The following is a 19,278-nucleotide window of genomic DNA, read 5'->3' on the forward strand; positions in this document are numbered from 1 at the left end:
GCCTGAGCTCAGCCCCTGGATGGCAGAGGGTTAAAGGAGAGAACAGACTCCCTGTCACCAGCCTGCAGACCCGAGTTCAGTCCCTGGATGGCAGAGGGTTAAAGGAGAGAACAGACTCCCTGCAAATTGCCCTCTGACCTCTCCACAAGTGCTGTGATACACAGCATGGACACACACACACAAATAAAATATCAAAGAAAAATATAAGAATCAGTAAGTGAGGGCTGGCTGAACTCATGGTTCAGTAGGTAGAAGAGAACTAACTCCCAAAAGTTGTCCTCTGACTTCTACATTCTCCAAATAGAACATTGGACACACATATACTAATCATAAATACAATGTAAAGATAAATAAAAGAGAACCCAGGCATGGACATGTATGCCTGCAATCACATAAGCACACACACACACACACGTCTCCACACAGATACCATACACATACCCGCATATGCGCACACACACACACACACACACACACACATGAAGGAATAAGAAAAAATGAGAAAGAGCAGGCATTCTATCATTAGCAGGAACGACTGTTGTGTGTGTTGGGTGCCTCAAAGACAGTTTAATGGACCAGACATTCCAAGGACTTTTAAAGATTATCTCTCAGAATCCCAGGGCAAACACCAGGCCTCTATATGGGTAGGCTAATCCTTCAGTGTACACAACACTGAAAGGGAAATAAATTCCCAGGATCCAAGAGAGAGGCAAAAGTCATGCATCACATGGAGGCTGAACACAGACTCACCCATCTCCAAAGGAGTCAGCCCTTACACCTGATGAGTAGGCCTGTCTTCCTGTGTCCATTTGGGCTTGGAGGTAGGACAAGATATTTCAGATATTCAAGGATAGCATTAAAGTTACATAATGAGTTTCAGGCCAGCCTGACCTATGTGAGAGTCTGTTGCAAATAGGAGTAAAGATCTGGGCACGCTGGATTATTCACGACTCTAGTCCCAGTCCTTGGGAGCTGAGACCAAAGGATTGTGAGTCTGGGACCTACCTGGGCTCCAAAGTAAGACTCTGTCCAAAAAAAAAAAAAAAAAAGCCAAGTGATGACAGTGCACACCTTTAATCCCAGCACTTGGGAGGCAGAGGCAGGCAGATCTCAGAGTCTGAGGCAAGCCTACAGAGTGAGTTCCAGGACAACTAGGGATACACAGAGAAACCCTACCTCAGAAACACTTTAAGAAGGGGGGAGGGAGTGGCTGGGAAGATGGCTCAGAGATAAGAGTATCTGCTGCTAAACCATACATGGGGACCTGAACTCAAATTGGAAGCAGCTACATGAATAGTTGTACTGTGGCTAACAAGGTGGCCCAATGGATAGACCCTGTGACCAAACCTAGGGATCTTGGATCACTCCCTGGCATTCCCATGAAGGAAGGAGAGATCCAACTTTCATAAATTGTCCTCTAACACCCACAATTATGCCTTGGTATCCATATTATCATACACATATGATAAATAAGTAAAAATATAATTTAAAAATATAATGGCCACACCTTTAATCCCAGCACTTGTGAAGCAGAAGCAGGTGGATCTCTGTGAGTTCAAGGCCAGCCTGATCTACAAAGTGAGTTCCAGGACAGCCAGGGCTACACAGATCCTATCTCAAGACAAAACAAAAAAAATTTAAAATGAAGTTAGATATAGTGGTGTAAATTAGACCAGCACTTAGGAAGCAGAGACACACAGATCTCTGAGTTCGAGACCAGCCTGTGAGATCCAGGCTAGCCAGGGAGACTCTGTCTCAAAAAGCCAAAGCCTTGACAAGCTAAGAAAGAAGGATTCAAAACATTTTACCAAACATCCTTTTTGAGGGAAGTACTTAGAGATATACTCCAGCAAATCTATATTCAAATTTCCTAAAGATAGAACATGAGGTCAGACACGCCAGACTCCACAAGCTGATCTCCAGGGATCCCAGAGCAAAAGCCAGAACTCCAGATGGGTACATAAATCTTCTCATTCATGGATGTACATAAAAGAGACATTCCCAGGTCCTAAGAAAGGAACAAATAGAAGATGGAATCCAGCCAGGGGTGGTAGAGAACACTTTTAATTATAGCATTTGGGAGAAAGAAGCAGGAGGATCTCTGAGTTCCAGGCCAACCTGGTTTATACAGCAAGACCTTAGCTCAAAAGGAAGAAAAAAAAAGAGTTGAAGAAAGAGGTGAGGTGTTGTGAAGACATCACAGGAACACAGGCCTGAGCCTCAGGGACAGCTAGTATGTCCATGATCGACTGAGAGACAGCAGTTGAGGAAAAACAAAAGCTTCAGAGTCAAATGAGGGCTCCAGGGAACAACTCCAGTGGCCAGCAAGCTTGCCCAGTATTCACAAAGCCCTGGATGGGTTAGGCCCTCAGTCGTTCAGCATTTGGCAGGCAGAGGCAGTTGGGTGTTTGTTAGTTCCAGGCCAGGGGTACATACATGGTAAGACCTTGTTTTAACACACACAGAGTCACAGATACACACACATACACATACACACACACACACACACACACACACACACACCAATGAACTGAAAATATGGGCTCAGTCGGGTTTGTAAATGACAACAGAGCAGCGCACTGGTGCCGGTTAGGGAGGACCACTCTGAGAAGACCTGTAGCCGCTAAGAAGGGAGAGCACTGCACTCCCAGGACTCAGTTCCTCTTCAGGGCTTCCTTTTACAGGGCTCAAGAGGAATTTAGTTGTTGAGGGGTTGACTAAGAGCAGTTCTCTTATTTTGGTTGATGGGTTAAATACTCATTGTTTTCTCCTTTTTTTTTTTTTCCTGAGACAGGGTTTCTCTGTATAGCCTGGCTGTCCTGGAACTCACTCTGTAGACCAGGCTGGCCTCGAACTCAGGAATCTGCCTGCCTTTGCCTCCCAAGTGCTGGGATTAAAGGTGTGCATCACCACTGCCCGACACACTCATTGTTTTCTACTTCTCATGTCCCATCTCATGATTTAATTTTTTAACTTTTTGATTTGTGCTTATGTGTACTTGTCTGTGTGTGCCATGTGTATTCTAGTGTCATAGAGGACAGAGGAGGGCATCAGATCCCCTGGAGCTGGACCAACAGGCATTAGTAAGATGTGGGATCTGAGAACTGGATTCAGGACCTTAGCAAGAGCAGTATGTGCTCTTAACATCTGAGCCATCTCTCTAGCCCCATAATGTCTGATTTTAGGCATGCACACCCAGTTATACACAGATATAATAAGACAGTAAATAGAGGATTCTCCCTAAAATTTACTTGAGGACACAGTTTTGTAATTTTTTTCAAAGATTAATGTATGCCAGGCAGTGGTGGTACACAGTTTTATCCAGCACTTGGGGGGTAGAGGCAAGGTGGATCTCTGTGAGTTTGAGGCCAGTCTGGTCTACAGACTGAGTTCTAGGTCAGCCAGGGCTACACAGAAAAATCCTGTCTTGACACCCCCTCAAAATATTTATTTTTATTTTATGTGCATGAATGTTTGGGGGGTTTTATACTCTGGGGCCACCTTGTGGCCCTAATCCTGCAGTGGCTCCCAGACTGAGGGTGCCCCACCTTCTAACCAGGGCAGCGTTTTCACTCATGCCCACTTTCCAGGATCTTCTGGACACTGGTGTTTTAATTAGTGTGTGTGAAGCTCGGGGCAGCTCTGGAGTGGGCTTCTTCCAGTTCTGAGGATGGAACTTTGGTAAGCAGGCTTCCGTGGCAGACACCCTTACCCGCTGCCAAAGCATTGCTGACTTTGGACCTTATTTAATTCCTTTGTTTTATTTTGAGACCATTTGAGGATCCATTGCTAGCCTAGGATGACCTCTTGCTTCATTCCCTGCTGCTGAGATCATAGCTGCCTGAACCACCATGACCTGCCCACTGGAGGGGGCTCTGGTGCTGTCCAGGCCAGTCTCCAAAAGACCCCCTGGAACTCTTTCCTGAGTGTCTACCTCAGATAAGCCTGTACCATCAAACTTGTACCTAGGGGACCTTGCATGCTAGGCTGGCACTCTGCTAAAGGAGCCACATTCCAGGCCCTGGACCATTTTAAAACCATGTCTTCAGGTTCCCCCAGGGTGGAGAAGTCATTATTCTAAGTTTGTGGACTGGGTGGCTGCCCAGCTATGGCTGTGATACCCAAGACGTGGGGGTGAGAATGGAGATGGGGGTAGGGGAATATTTGCACTGGGGTGAGGATCGTCCCCGGCCAAAGCAAAGCAAACTCCGACTCCTCTCTTCTCTGCAGTGTACCACTGGATAGAGATGCGGACCAAGATGCGCATCATGGGCTTCCATGCTGAGGCCATCAAGCCACTGAATGAGGACGCAGCAGCCGAGCTGGGTGCAAACCTGCTGGGTGAAGCGATCGTCTTTGCCACCGCGGGCAGCTGTCTGCTGCTAGAGTTCTGGCGCCAGAAGTCATCGAAACACCGCAGGGAAGCGGCGCGCGTGGCCACGGTACTGTCTCTGCAGGAGGATGTGATCCACCTGGAGGACGTGCTAGACGAGTTGCAGGTGCAGGTGCAGGCAGCATTGCCCAGGAGCGCACTGGATGAGCTGCGGGCAGAGCTGCGGGCAGAGTTGCGAGAGGAGCTGCGGGCGGAGCTGCAGGCAGAGCTTCAAGTGGAGCTGAAGGAGTTCAAAACCCAGATTTGTGAAGATCTCTATGAGCCGGAGCTTGAGCCTAAACCCCAGTGCCCTGAGGCCCCGGAGAAGTAGAGGCCGAAGGACTCTGACCTTGGATGTGGACTGTTGTTGTCTGGGCTTGTCACACGACTGGTCTCTCTGCATGGGCCCACCCCCAAACTGTGCCAGCTAACATGCCCTGTCTCTGGAGACAGATGGGTCCTAGGCTGGGGGTGGTGTGAGTGCTCCTTTCCACAGGGTCTCTTTAACCCATTGGTGAGACATGCCAGAGACCCTTCCAGCTCCCCAACCCCAAACCACCAGTGCTTGAATGCTGTACTTGGAAAGGAGGCCAGCGTGTTGGGGAGCCACCTAACAACCCTTTGCCTAGGGCACTGGCCTATCACACTGCAACACTCCCTGCCTTAGGGTCTGGAGCTCCACCTCCTTCCATCTACCTCACTTTTTAGGGAAAGAGGACAGGGTCCGCCCTGCCCTGCCAAGTCACTCTGGCCCTTTACTGGCCTGTTGTAAAGACTCCCCTGCACCCTTAACATGTGGGCCAGTTCCACCACCCACCTGTTTCATGGCATTCTCAGGGACCACCCTCCCTTCCTGCCTTTGGTGTTCGAGGTAAAAAGCCACTTAAAATAAGGCAAACAGTAGCCTTACCTTCTGTCCAGATGGAACATTCCAGAAGACCAATTAACTACCTTACCCACTCCTTTGCTAACCTACTGGGTCACGAAGGAGTGGTTTATGAGTTTTAAATGTTTTATAATTAAAGGTGCCCCAGGTTAAAGAGTGTGTCTCAAACCATCATTTGCTGAGTGGGCAGACGTGTCATTCATTCCCGTTAGGAAGGAACTAGGAGAGGGGGCTTCTAGTCACAAGGGAGGCAGTCATCTTTTGAGACCCTTCCCAGGTAAAGCTGTAAGACTTAACCACACAGTCCGCAGACACTGCAGGATGGAGGAAGCAAGCTGGTGAAGACCATAGAGGGAAAGGACGGGAAAGGACAGAATGCAGGCCAGAACCAGGAATGTATGTAGAACCAGTGAGAAGCAGAAGGCAGTAGAATCTTTGCAAGGGTGCCCAGAGCTGTCAGCAACCCCCTCTCCTGGTGGGATATCTCCCCTCTTAGATAGCTGCCATTGATGGGACATAGCATTTAAAGTGCTCCAGAGACCTTTGCATTTATAAAAACTGCAGATTTATTCAGCGAGGGCCCGTATCCAAGAAGCTATGGTGGAGAAGTCGGAGGACCTACTTTTCCTCTTCTTTCCCTCACTTCATCTTCCCGGAGGGCAAAAATGGTCTGGACCCTGAAATCCTAACCCAAATAAAAAAAACCACAAAACTGAGGTTCCAAAAAAGTTAAAGAATCTTAATTCCTCATAGAAAAGAGGGAGGAGCCAAGGCAAAGGGGGAGGTGTCCCAGGGGTGGTGGGATACCTCTCCTCTTACATAGCTGCCTCCGATGGGATAAGCCTGGGGTATAGCATTTAAAAACTCCCACACCCCATTTTATCAAAACCAAAGAGAAAAAAAATTCCCTTCCCCCCCAAACCCAAATATATATATATACTTTTTCTTAAAAAAAAAAATTCCAAGGCATTAAAGCGTTAAAGTGAATCCAGAACAAGAGAAGGTGAGATCCCCTCCTTCCTTCCCTTACTGTGGGGTTACTCTTACATCCCCAGCAGAGGAACCAGCCCCAAGGGGATGGTGAAGGGGAAGGACCAAAGGGAACAAAGGGGTGGGACCTCCTTATCCAATCAGCAGCCAGCGTGGGTGTGACCATGGCACCAGGAAGCCACACCCCCTGTGGAATCTTCCAAGTGGGAGCTGGTAGGGGAAAACGCATTCTTGTATAACTCTTGGTCAAGTCGAGGCAGGGAAAGCAGGTGCCAGGCAAAAAGTACAGAAAGAAGAAATGGGTCTTCTGGATCCCTGTAGTCAAGGAGAACCCCGCTTCCTCAGCTCCTGGACAAAGACTGGAAGGAATGAGAGACAAGTTAGGCCAGTCTCTGTCGCCTGCCTTCCCTTCCAAGGCAGGCGCTTTCCAGGGGCAAAAGAGCCTGTGTTAGAACCGAAGTGCCTCACCTTCGATTATTTCCTCTTTCATTTTCTGCAGCTCCTTCCGCACCTCTTCTAGAAGCTCCTGAAAGGAACCAATCAAGAGGAGTCCCAGACTCACACAAACAGTGACCCCTCTCTTATTCCAACTTTTCTAAGGTTCTTGAACATTTACACTTATTTGTGTGCTTGTGCAGGTATGTACATGTGCGCATAAGGTATGTGCATTCATGAGTGAGGTATGTACATACACTTCGTGCGGGTAGAGGTAAGAGAATAGCTTGAAAGAATTCACTTCTTCTACCATGTGGCTTTTGTGGATAGAACTCAGTTGGTTAAGAGTGGCATGGTGCACCTTTACCTGCTTAGACACCAAACAGGCCACTTTATTTCAGGGACAGGGATGGATCGTAGGGCATCTTAAATGCTACCTAAGCGCACTACTGCTGAGCCATGCCTCCAGCTCCTCACTGGGGGATTCTACGCAGGGGCTCTACCACTGAGCCACGCCCCTAGCCTCTCACTGGGGGATTCTACGCAGAGGCTCTACCACTGAGCCACGCCCCCAGCCCCTCACTGGGGGATTCTAGGCAGGGGCTCTACCACTGAGCCATACACCTAGCCCCTCACTGGTGGGGGTGGGGAGTCTTGGCACTCTCCTGCTTAGCCAGGTTCTCTTCCCTTTCTTCTGACTGAAGACAGAGAAAGCTGGTTCAATAACCCTTCCCACTTTCATCCTTAGACATAGTTGCCAAGGTCACAGAATGATGGAAATGTTCTATAGGAGAGTTCTAGATCTTTGGGGCCAGCAGAACAGTATTGGAGAACATCCAGTACCAAGCTTGCCAAATGTACAGTCTCCTGCCAACTCTTGACTAGAGATGGATAGCTGGAGCCACTGAACCACAGAAGATTCTGGGGACTCAGCAGGAATGAGTGATAGACTGGTAAGACCTGTTATAGCTACTGGAAAACAGTGTGGGTGTCTGTCACCCTGGACCCCACCCACCAACCCCTTTTCTCCAGCTAGAAGAGGCTTCCAAGCTTTTCCTAGAACCATTCTGGAGCCAGGTCTGTCTCTCTTGGCATCTTTCTAGCTACTTCCCCAAGCTACCTGCTTCACCCTCTCCAAGTCGGAGTCATCACTGGAGCTGGGCGTAGAGGGGTGGGCCTCGGAGGTAGTCACAGAAGAAGACGACTTCATCCTGGAAGAGTTGATACAGGCCAGGAGTGAGGCTCCTACCCCAGGGGTATATTATGTTCCTCCCCAATATCCATGACCTACCTTGGCAAGGTTGTGCTGTTCTTCTCCCAGGGTCTTCGCATAGGTTCTGGGTGGGTGGGGCAACAAGTTGGAAAGATCAGAGACAAGCATTGCCCGCACAGTGCCACACCACCACTCAACCCACCAGGGCAAAGAATTTTAGAAAACTACAATCCCCAGTACTGTTTTCACAGATTTTTCCCCTGTAGTGCTTTCAAAGCAAGAACAATGCTTCCTGGGATTTGTAGTTTCTATGGATAGACAGGACTGTCACTCACCACTTTGGGCAGGGAGTCGGGCCTCTGGCTCCTCCTGCTGGTGGTAAATAAAAGTATCATAAACTACCCTTTCAATGCCAATGCTCCTCTTCCAGGTCCAAAGCCAGCTCAACCCTGTCACACCTCCTCCCTGCCCTAGGGTACTAGCATATATCATAAGGAATACAGAGCAGGAAAAGCCCCTACTTACACTGGCTGACTCGTCTTTGGGGGGCTTCTCCCCAACCTGTGTGGCTTTCCTTCTGCAGAGGGGCAAGCAAGGCAAAGCTATAGTTCACGCTCTGCCACTCAATAGGACCCTTCCCACTGCTAAATTCCAGGGTAGGTTGGAAACTTAAAGAAGGGATCAGCGAGATAGCTCAGCAGATAGAGGTGCTTGCCCTAGGCAGAATCCCCTGACTTAATCCCAAGGACCTATGTGAAGGCTGAGGTAGAGAGCTGAGTGAGTTCTGCAGATCATCCTCTAACCTCCATGTACATACATACACAGTGAATAACTAAATGGAACAATACTTTTAAAAGCCGGGCGGTGGTGGCACACGCTTTTAATCCCAGCACTTGGGAGGCAGAGGCAGGCGGATTTCTGACTTCGAGGCTAGCCTGGTCTACAGAGTGAGTTCCAGGACAGCCAGGACTACACGGAGAAACCCTGTCTCGAAAAAAAAACAAAAAACAAAAAAAACAAAAACAAAAAAACCCAATATGTTTAAAAGGAGAGGCAGGGAGATCTCTGTGAGAAGTTCAAAGCCCCCTGGTCTACATAGTGAGAGACTGTCTCAAAAATAAAAAAAGAAAAACATATGGGACAACATGGCACAAGCCTGTAATCCCAGTACGTGAGAGGCAGAGGCAGAAGAATCATTCTAAATTCTAACCTAAGCAGGAACAGCAACAACAAAAATCCAGTTCAGGGCAGTGGTGGCGCACGCCTTTAATCCCAGCACTTGGGAGGCAGAGGCAGGCAAATTTCTGAGTTCAAACCAGCCTGGTCTACAGAGTGAGTTCCAGGACAGCCAGGGCTATACAGAGAAACCCTGTCTCAAAAACAAACAAACAAAAAATTCCAGTTCAGGGATGGTGAGATGGTTCAGTAAGGAAGGGTGCTTGCTGTTACACAACCTGACAACTTGACTCCAGACTCCCAGTACCAACATGGTGGAAGGAAAGAAACGGCTCTTCTGGAAGCCATGGGCACACTCATATATACAACAAATAAAAAGAAATACCTTAAAATTTAAGGAAAAATCCAGCCCAGAGAATTTGGAGGGATTCCCTGTAATTCCCACGTCTGGAAATCATAAGAACTCTAAGGGGTGAGGAGGCTTCAAGGTCGGCAAGCTGAAAGTCAGACTCTAAGCCTCCAGGATGTTCAAGTGCAATCTCCCTTGGCTCAATTACTTTTACAGTCTCTGAGCCACCTCAGGGGACGACAGTCTCCCGCACCATGTCATCAGGCAGCACCACCACTCAAAGACACAAAGAAGCTGGGTGCAGGTCGCTCAGGAGGCTGAGGCAGGAGCATGGCAAGTTCAGCCTGGGCTAGACATGAGAGAGAAAGGAAGAGAGAGGACAGGAAGGGGAAGAGGCCCAATCAGCACTACCACAGCCTAACCCTGAACCGCAGCATGTGGATGAACTCTGCTCACCTCCGGGCCAGCATGGCGTTCATCTCTTCCATAAGCCCCCCACCAGTGCTTCGACTGTTCTCAGCTTTGGGGGCCAGGGGCCCCCCAGAGGCCTCCTCCTGCTGAAAGAATGAAAAAGGGGGGGAGAAGGTTTCACAGGTAGGCCAGGTAACCTCCCAGCCCTCTTGTGACACCTTTGGGGGACTCTGACCACCTCCCATTGTCCCCTCAGGGCTTCATCCCAGCCACTCCCAGATACCTCCTTACCTTGCTCACTTTCCTGAGTTTGGCTCCAGCAATGGCAGCAGCCAGGCCTGGGGCCCCGGAACCCCCACTACTGGGGCCCTGTGCTGTAGGGAGTGGGGGTGCAGGGGGTGGGGCTGCCCCTGCTCCATGACCTGGCCCAGATACCCCTGAAGGGGGCAGACCTGGGGGTGGGGGTGGACCCGGAGGAGGGGGAGGTCCTGGAGGTGGAGGAGGGCCCCCAGCTGGGGGAGCAGGTGGACCTCCTGCAATAAACACAGAGAATGGTAAAGCTGAGTGAGAAGCCTGATTTTGTGTCCTCCCCTCCCAACCAGCTCTTCCAAGGGGGGGTCCCTGTGACCCAGTCATTGAGCCATCACCTGCGTTCGACACCCGGCGCTCCATGTGCTCGGGCTGCCTGTACAGGGGATAAGAACTTGCTTCAGTCCCCAAGCCAAGCCAGCTGGGGGTGGGGGCGTGAGGGAAACAGGACCAGCAGCCTCTGGTTCATTTCTCAGGTTACCAGTGAGGCTGGTGCCTGCCCTCCCTCCAAGTCTGCCTTCTGAGGACCCAGGGAAAGAGGGATGAGAACAAGAAGCAGGAAGCACACGGAAGGGGTCTGGACGGGGGCCTGGACGGGTTCTTTTCAACTATGCAAACAGATGATCCCAAGTGGCTGCGGGCTCCGAAAGCTGTGGAACCCTGGTGTGGAGTAGGGAGAGGGGGGTGGGGTACCAGAATGGTTCATTCCCTCAGATTCTTTTTGGGAGAGGGGTTAATTTTTCTTTTTCCCCCCTATTTAGACAAGGTCTCACTGTGTAGCATAGGTTAGCCTGGAACTTTGTAGACCAGACTGGGTTCTAACTTGCAGATGCACCTGCCTCTACCTTCTCAATGCTTGGAAAGGTACCACCATGTTGAGTTTTACAACAGAGTCCCTACTGATTTCTGAGGCCAGCCTGGAATTCACTACATAGCCCAGGCTGGCCTCAGACTCTTGGCAACCCTCCTGCCTCAGGCTCCCAGGTACTGAGATGACTGGTTGTGTGCCACCACGCCCGGTTTTACAGTTTCTGGATCCCCAGGAGCTTGGCAAACGGTGTCTGAATGCTGCTTACTACTGGACTGTTGGCCCTCTGACCTTTCTAGAAAGTGAAAACTCGCAGGTTCTGAACTCTGGGAGCTTCGGCATGCCTAGAAGTGAGGGTCCCACCTTTTCTGTTGTTCGAGCTCCTCTGGGGAGGGGCCATTCTGGGCAGACCAGGCAGGGGGTGCTGGGGCCGGGGGAGGCCCACCTCCTGGAAGGTGAAGAGAAAACCACAGTAAGACAGCAGGAGCTCCACTCCCACTCCCTCAGTCTCCCCTCCCCTCATCTGATGCCATCCCAGTGAGAATCAGAGGCCCTGACAGCCCTCAGCACAGCACCCAGAAAAGAGAGCAAGGAGCGGCCTCCCTGGGCCTGAAGCCCTGCGAGGTGGGACACCCACGGGACACAGAGGTCCCACTAGTCACTCAGCCATACAGGTTAGAAATCTGCAGAAACAACCACTTTTCCAGTCCCGGAGGGGGGGGGGGGACGACAGACCAGCCACAGGCCTGCACTACCGATGGCATTTCTCCACACACACAGAATGGGTAAGCTCTTCCACTAATACTAACAAGGCCCTGTGAAGGCAACCCCTCAGCCATTGGACTATTTTCCCTCTACAGAAAGCAGAACAGTCCCCTAGGACCCGGCTTTGAAAGTGCTGTTCGAGGGGTCTGGGGACATGGCTCAGTGGTAGAGCACCCGAGTAGCCTGTCCAAAGACACCCCCCATCCAATCACCAGCACCTCTTTAAAAAAAAAAATGACGGGATTTTGGCATCATGAGGGAACGAACTTAAAAGATTAAAAATAAGCCGGGTGGTGGTGGTGATAGCACACGCCTTTAATCTCAGCACTCGGGAGGCAGAGGCAGGCAGATCTCGAGGCCAGCCTGGTCTACAGTGAGTTTCAGGACAGCCAGGGCTATCCAGTGAAACCCGGTGTCCAAAAATAAAAAATAATAATAATTAGAGATGTAGAAATAGCAGAGACTGTATTTTGAACTGGGATAGTAGCAGGACCTGGCACACGGTGGACAACCCTGTACCACCGAGCTGCTGCCTTAGCATGCCACCTATGGACTTTGCTTTACACCAAGTATAGCTATGGAGCCCAGAATGGCCCAGAACTCTCCATCCTCTCACGCCTCACCTTCTCAAAGGCTCCTATTACACATATGTGCCACCATGACCAACACAGAGAACGCAGTGGAGTCTGGACACACAGACGTCTTGGTGCAGCAAGTGGTCAAGGAAACCTGCTATCATCTTACAGAGGAGTCCTTCACACCTCAGCAAACACCAGGCACTGACAGCTCCCATGAGTTCCTCTATGGGAGACTCAGGCCCCGAAGGGCAGGATAGCAGCTTCCGGCTGCACAGCACTGCTGAAGGGGCTCTTTTGCTCACCCCAAACCCCAGTCTGGTTGTTTGAGACAGGGTTTCTCTTTGTAGCCCTGGCTGTCTTGGAACTCACTCTGTAGACCAGGCTGGCCTTGAAAACAGAGATCCACCTGCCTCTGCCTCCTGAGTGCTGGGACTAAAAGCATGAACTACCACGCTGGCTGTGGTTTGGTTTTGTTCTTTAAATTTTATATGTATGGTTGTTTTGCCTATACATATACGTCTGTGTACCACATATGTGCTAAGTGCCCACAAAGGCCAGATGTCAGATCCCTTGGTACACTGAGCCACCCATCATGTGGGTGCTGGGAGTCAAACCCAGGTCTTCTGGAAGAGCAGTAAATGCTATTAAGCACTGTACCATCTCTTCTGTCCTCCAACACATGCATGTGCAAGCACGCATGCTTGTGAAATAGAGTGTGCTGTAGCTCAGGCTGGACTCACATTCCTATGTAGTTGAGGATAGCCCTAATCTCATTATTCTCCCTCCTCTACCTGCTGAGTGCTGGGACAGGTGTGCACCACCAGACCTGTCTACACAGTGCTGGGGACTGAATGCAGAGCTACACACATGCTAGGTAAGCTCTCTACCTACAATCTATGGCCCCCAGTCCCAATTTTTTTTCTTGGATACAGGGTTTCTCTGTGTAGCCCTGGCTGTCCTGGAACTCACTCTGTAGACCAGGCTGGCCTCGAACTCAAAAATCTGCCTGCCTCTGCCTCCCAAGTGCCGGGATTAAAGGCATGCGCCACCACTGCCTGGCTCCCCAGTCCCAATTTTATTTACGTATCTACTTGTGACAGAGTCTTGCTACATCATCCAGGCCTGCCTGGGACTTCTTACAATCCCCCTGCTTCAGCCTCTCTATTTCAGCATGAGCCCCAACACCATCCCGCCTGCCCATCTAACCTTCCAAAGCCTCTAGGGCACTGGCCATGCCGACTGCAAACTGTGCCGCGTCCTCCTTGCTGCCAAAGTTGAGGCCCCAGACCTGGCGGGCATCTCGCCACTGATGGAAGATGGGAGTGGCCTGATTGTACTTGACACCCCGAATGATGGCACAGTTGATAACCACCTACAGGAGAGAGCGGGTCGATGAGGGCTCTGTGGCAGGGAGGCAGAGGGACAGAGGGACAGAGGGAGCCTGCACCTGCTGGTCCGGCTGCATCTTGCGGCCAACAACTCGGAAGGAGTTAGCAGTGGGGTTGTGGTAGATCTGGACACGGCTGAAGGCCTGGGGACCGGTGCCAGCAGGGAGCCATCGCTTGTTGCTGTCATCGTAAAGCATCACAGTAGCCCGGCTGGAACAGATGACCGTCTCGCTGCCAGGGGAGAAAGCAGAGGGGCCGGTCACGTTCTCCTTAGATCCATATAGTAGATGCAGGAAACTGATTGCAGCCTATACATGAACGTACAGGGGTGTGGCTGTACATGCATGACTGGGAGTGTGGCTCAGTGGTAGAGCCCCTGCCTAGAATCCCCCAGTGAGGGGCTGGGGGCGTGGCTCAGTGGTAGAGTGTTTGCCCAGCTTGCTGGCTCGGACCCTTGGGGTTGAACCCACAGTACTATAAAAGAAGATAGTTAACAGATGAGTACACTGTAGTGAAGAGATAGACAGGCCACACACAGGAAGAGGCAAAAAAGAGATAAAGTGGGATCCACTTGAGCTGGGGACTAGGGAGCTTGCTCGAGGTCCTGGGCTCAGCCTCTACAGCCTTAATCAAAAGTGGATACACGTTGACTGGAGAAGACGGAGCTGCCAGGACTAGCAGATGGCCGGGGAGTGAACGGAGAACAGCCTCTGCCTGGCCTTGGTTTCCCCATCAACCACCTCTCCACCCCCATCTCTGCTCCCAGCTCAGGTCAGATAAGAAGGGCGGGAAGTGTGAGAGCAGATCCCAGGACCCTGGGGATGTTTCCCCTGAGGCGGCTTTTACTGGCCACCTGGTCCATCTGGTTCCCCAGGGCCCAAACAGCCATTTGGCACACATTCCTGCTCTGTCACACCCTGTGGCTGGGGATGGAGACACAGTGGTGGCCCAGACAGACTGGCCCTGCCACCACCCTCCTGGCCGTATGTTCCTATACCAGGAACAGACCTGTCCTGGCACAGCAGAGCCTCAAGAATCAAGAATTCAGACTGGGGGCACCCCAGGGAGCAGCTGGTCCAGCTTGGAGGGCAGGCAGAGCTGCGAAGGCCACTGGCTGATACAGGAAAACAACAGATCAAATATAGAGTCAAATACCACAGACCTGGGTTCAGATCCTCCGCCGAACCCTTCTTCCACATGACCAGAGAGCTCGTGTCTCTCATCTGTCACTCAGGGAAGATATGATGGTCCCTACCTCCCGAAGGCTGTGAGTAGGAATGCATCTGGTTATAAAGTACCAGGCACAGTACCTAGTATACACTGAGGTACTGAGGGCTTGGTCACTGTCACCACTGAGGCACCATGCACTCAACCAGTCAGTACTAAGTGCTCAGTACTATACTAGGGTACCCTGAACATCTCTATCACACAAGACCCCCACAAGCACACCTGCCCTCCTCCTGGAAGACTCAGTCCTCCAGGGCAGGCAGTAAGGCTTGCAGACAGGAAGTAACTTGGTCAAGGTCACATACAGACAGGGGAAGTTGGGGGGAGCTCAGGCCCCACCCACCCCCACCAGACAGGGGAAGTTGGGGGAGTTCACCCCACCCCCACCAGGCTTTTTCCTGAAAAGAAGAAGTTTGTGGTTTCTAGGGGAGAGAAACTTCACCCGGCAATGGCAGGGCTGGGGGCTGGGGTGTGACGCCATGCTATGAGAGTTCAGCAGGGAAAGCCCCTGGGCGGGCTAGGCTGAACCTACCCCCCCACCCCCACCCCCCGCTCTGCACTACTCTATTACCCGCTCTTTAGCTGGGCCCATGCCTCAAGCCTACCCAGGACACTCCTCCTGTCCCACTGGGTCCCTTCAGGATGGACAGCTGTTGCACCTGGATACAGTGGAGAGGGCCCAGAGAGGTGTAGTGTCCCACCCTCAGTCACACAGGCACAGAGTAGCTGAGAGAGAGGCTCTGAAGTCAGATGAGCCGGCTCATAACCACAGACAGAGCTGTGGGTCCTACCCAAACATCAGGTGCCATTTGAAACAAGCATAGCTTCAAGGGACTGTTCCTGGCTCCGGCACCCTTGGCAGGGCAGGGCTAAAGTCTCACCCACACCTGCCACCCACACCCAGGGCAGACTCTGGCCAGACGCCCAGAGTAGACTCTGCATCACTGCCCCACCCAGGTGCACTTTGGCCTCTCAGGTGGTCCTGCCCCGACATGGCTCTGGTACTGAGGGAATACTGCTATCTGGGTAACCCTGGGCTGGGTCCTGACCTCAACTAGGCCTTAAAGATGACCTTACAGAAGGACCTTCCTAAGACCCGATCTCAGAGACCCATCTGTCTCCGTGTCCCTGCCCCCTCCCACTCACCCCTTCCCCCACCCCCACAAAGCCCTGTCTGCTTTCCACCCAAGGCTTGTGAAGTCCCCTGTGCTCAGTCTCTCCTTCCCTCTTGACTTTGCTCAGTCTGTCCCAGCATCTCCTTTCTGCTTGCGCGTCCCCCTCGGCTCTGCCTAGATGTCCTCCCTTCCCAGAATTCCTCCCCAACCACTTCGTCTGCACACCTCCCGGCAGTCCTTTCTGCCTGACAGTCTTTTGTTCTGAGACACCCTTGTAACTCAAGCCCAGGAGAAAGACAAAAACCAAACCCAGCCTCAGCCGGACGGGGCCTGCACCCAGCACTCAGGAGGCTGACGCAAGAGGATCTCACCTGAGGCCAGGGGCACAGTGAGACCCTGTCTCAAGGAAATGAAACACCACACCAGGACTGGCAAGATGGCTCAGCAGCTGAAGGTGCTTGCCTCCAAGCCTCAGGACCTGAGCTCCATCCTGGTGCAGGGAGAGAACAGACTCCCAGGAGTTGTCCTCTGACCTCCACACACCCAAAGTTGAAATAAACTATTTTTTCCAAATCTTTAAAAAAAAGAAAAGGTTAAAAAATAGTGGCCTGCGGGGCAGTGGTGGCACACGCCTTTAATGCCAGCACTTGGGAGGCAGAGGCAGGTGGATCTCTGAGTTCAAGGCCAGCCTGGTCTACAGAGTGAGTTCCAGGACAGCCAGGCCTACACAGAGAAACCCTGTCTTGAAAAACAAAAAAAAAAAAGTGAATTTAGGTCAAAGGCATGAAGACTTGGAGGTGTGATCTCCCCAGGCCCTGTCCCCTGAGAAGCTGCTCACATAACTGCCTATGAGCAAGTATATTTAGGTGTCCCACCTTTTTTAAGCAGCACCCCCATGATCTACCTCCTTCCTTCATACCTTGCCTTTTTAAAAATATCAACCCAGGCCGGGCGGGCGGTGGTGGTGCACGCCTTTAATCCCAGCACTTGGGAGGCAGAGGCAGGTGGATTTCTGAGTTCGAGGCCAGCCTGGTCTACAGAGTGAATTCCAGGACAGCCAGGGCTACACAGAGAAACCCTGTCTCGAGAAAACAAAAAAAATAAAAATAAAAATAAAAATATCAACCGGACTGTTTTCTCATCTTTCAATGAACATGAGTTCAAAAGGGAGCCTCTCTGCTCACTCGCTGTGTGATCTTTGCCCAAGTGTCTTCATCTCTCTGTGCCTGCATTTTCATGATCCATTAAGGGATGAAGGCATGAGTCTAGCTCATCTGATTACTGAGCAGTGAGTTGGGAAATTGGAGCCCAATGCTTGGAACAGTGTGGTCGACCTTCAAAATGTCAGCAGCTTCTGTCGAGTCTGCTGTTCACAACTGCTGAGTGTTCCCTAGCGCTTGGTACCACTCTAGGTTCTGGAGATGCACTGGGGAGCCAAAGGGATCCTTGGGGACCCCATGTTTTGGCAAAGGAAATAAAGGGTAGCAGTTCTGGGCTGGAGAGCCCTGCACTTGGGAGGTGAAGGCAGGACAGCCCTTGTAGGCTTGAGGCCAGCCTGGGTCACATGGCGAGACCCCGTCCCAGCAAGGAGCTGGAGTGGAAAATCCCCACAAGGAGGTATATACCTGTGACCCCAGCTCTTGGGAGGTGGAGGCAGGAGGATCTGGAATCCAAGGAGGCAGTGGAGGGCTGGCAAGATGGGTCGGTGGGTAAAGGTGCCTGCTGTTAACCCTGATGACCTGAGTTCAATCCCCATAACCTTCACAGTGGAAGGTGGAAGGTGAATCTCTTCCCTCCCCGGGCAACAGGTTCCAGACCCGACCTCCTTCCACGTAGTTTGATGTCCCATGCCTCAGTTTCCAAGCCCTGGAGTTCCCAACACACTGAGTCCATTAGATAAAAGGGAACATCAGAGACCCAAACCCACAACCTGCAGCTGACAGACTCCACCTTGGCAGCTGGGAGCCTTAAGAATGAGGGAGCCTCTGGGGACAGAGGTGGCCAAATACTGGCAGTTCCCTCTACTGCTACCCACCCCCAACCTTACCCCACCATCTCCTTGCACCATTAAACTCTAACACACATACACACACACACACACACACTCTCTCTCTCTCTCCCTCTCCACACACACACAGACACCACACACACAGACACACACATATCCTGAACTCTAAGTCTCTGATGCAGAATAGTCCAGGCTGGCCTAGAATTTACTCTGAAGCCCAGGCTGGCCTCCAGCTTCCTATGTAGCAGAGGATGATCTTATTGGGGGGGGGGGGTGTCGGGGATTAGTGTTAATGGTAAAATTATGCTATTTGTACAAAAAAACAAACCCATAGATGGTTCTAGTTTTCTTTTTGTGTAATACTACTAGATTTAGACAGTCCTAGGTACAAATTCAAACTTTACCGCCTCTAAACTGATTTTTATATATTTTTGAAACTGGGATTCATTAGCCTAAGGGCCTCCAGCTCTTGGTCTTCCTGCATTCACTCTGAGTACTGCGGTAGAGGCATGAGTCACCACATCGTACTCCCAAACCATTAAACTTTAACAGGCCATTTCCTTAACACCACTGCACCTCAGTTTTACTACCTGTAAAATGGGAGTAAGACCAGGGGCACACGCTTGTACTAGCACTACACTTAACTGTGGTGGAGATTAAAAAAGAAACCAGGCCCATATTACCCCACCTGGCACGGAGAGTAATTGAACCCACTACATCACTTAAAAAGAAAAGAAAATAACAATCGCTGCTAGTGTTATTGCAAGAGGAAAGGGGTGAAGCACATTCTTTCAGAATTCTGCCCAAGAGCCTTCAGACCTCTGACCCCTTCTCTGCCTTTCCCAGCTCCCGGATGCAGCAGACACTCAGCAAATATTTGTCAAACTGGGAGAAAAAGAACCATATCTTGTAATTTTCCATCTCAACCACCTCCCTTCCCACTCCCCCTAGGCAAACCAGTCCTGCCCCCTTCCCCACCACAGCATAAGAGCCTCTGAGGGCATGGGACCCAAACTTCAAAGTCTGGGGGGCAGGGCTCAGTTTACCTAGCTGGGAATAAGGAATGGGTCAGGGTCTGTCTCTCTGTCTCTCTCTCCTAGCTGTCCTTGGAGAAGTGACACAGCCCAGCAAGGGACCAAGGACCAAGGACGAGGGAGACCCTCTTCCTAGGAGCGTAGGGGATCCGTTCAACTAGTGCCTACCCTCAGGGGAGGGAGGGAGGTTTGGCCCTGGCCACAGCCAGAGGGG

The 19,278-nt window shown here is 51.2% G+C and overlaps 2 protein-coding genes across 8 annotated transcripts in view; one reads left to right on the forward strand and one right to left on the reverse strand.

The window, feature by feature from the left end:
- Positions 1–10,391, forward strand: part of Opa3 (outer mitochondrial membrane lipid metabolism regulator OPA3) — a 35,776-nt gene extending 25,385 nt beyond the window's left edge. For 3 of the 5 annotated variants that reach the window (XM_031385535.1, XM_031385539.1, XM_031385540.1), the window contains 3 exons: positions 4,231–6,848; positions 7,432–7,636; positions 7,787–8,297. In XM_031385535.1, coding sequence (XP_031241395.1) covers positions 4,231–4,703 — 473 coding nt within the window. In that variant the 3' untranslated portion in view covers positions 4,704–6,848; positions 7,432–7,636; positions 7,787–8,297. Of the gene's footprint in view, positions 1–3,495; positions 3,682–4,230; positions 6,849–7,431; positions 7,637–7,786; positions 8,298–9,637 lie in introns of those variants that run through there. The other 2 variants (XM_031385541.1, XM_031385536.1) reach the window with 2 other exon arrangements.
- The window catches only part of Vasp (vasodilator stimulated phosphoprotein), a 15,845-nt gene continuing 2,367 nt past the window's right edge, over positions 5,801–19,278 (reverse strand). The window contains exons 2-14 of one of the 3 annotated variants that reach the window (XR_004122913.1): positions 13,740–13,911; positions 13,499–13,664; positions 11,313–11,397; positions 10,480–10,517; positions 10,124–10,365; positions 9,878–9,978; positions 8,422–8,473; positions 8,232–8,268; positions 7,975–8,020; positions 7,804–7,894; positions 6,717–6,774; positions 6,377–6,607; positions 5,806–5,943 (exon numbers count right to left, since the gene is read on the reverse strand). Coding sequence is in view for 2 of the 3 variants with exons in the window: in XM_031385533.1 (XP_031241393.1) it covers positions 6,570–6,607; positions 6,717–6,774; positions 7,804–7,894; positions 7,975–8,020; positions 8,232–8,268; positions 8,422–8,473; positions 9,878–9,978; positions 10,124–10,365; positions 10,480–10,517; positions 11,313–11,397; positions 13,499–13,664; positions 13,740–13,911 (1,126 nt within the window). In the remaining variant the exon portion in view is untranslated. Of the gene's footprint in view, positions 6,608–6,716; positions 6,775–7,803; positions 7,895–7,974; positions 8,021–8,231; positions 8,269–8,421; positions 8,474–9,877; positions 9,979–10,123; positions 10,366–10,479; positions 10,518–11,312; positions 11,398–13,498; positions 13,665–13,739; positions 13,912–19,278 lie in introns of all 3 variants that reach the window. The other 2 variants (XM_031385534.1, XM_031385533.1) reach the window with 2 other exon arrangements.

The sequence above is a fragment of the Mastomys coucha genome, unplaced genomic scaffold, assembly GCF_008632895.1.
Source record: "Mastomys coucha isolate ucsf_1 unplaced genomic scaffold, UCSF_Mcou_1 pScaffold21, whole genome shotgun sequence".
In the NCBI taxonomy this organism is placed as follows: domain Eukaryota; kingdom Metazoa; phylum Chordata; class Mammalia; order Rodentia; family Muridae; genus Mastomys; species Mastomys coucha.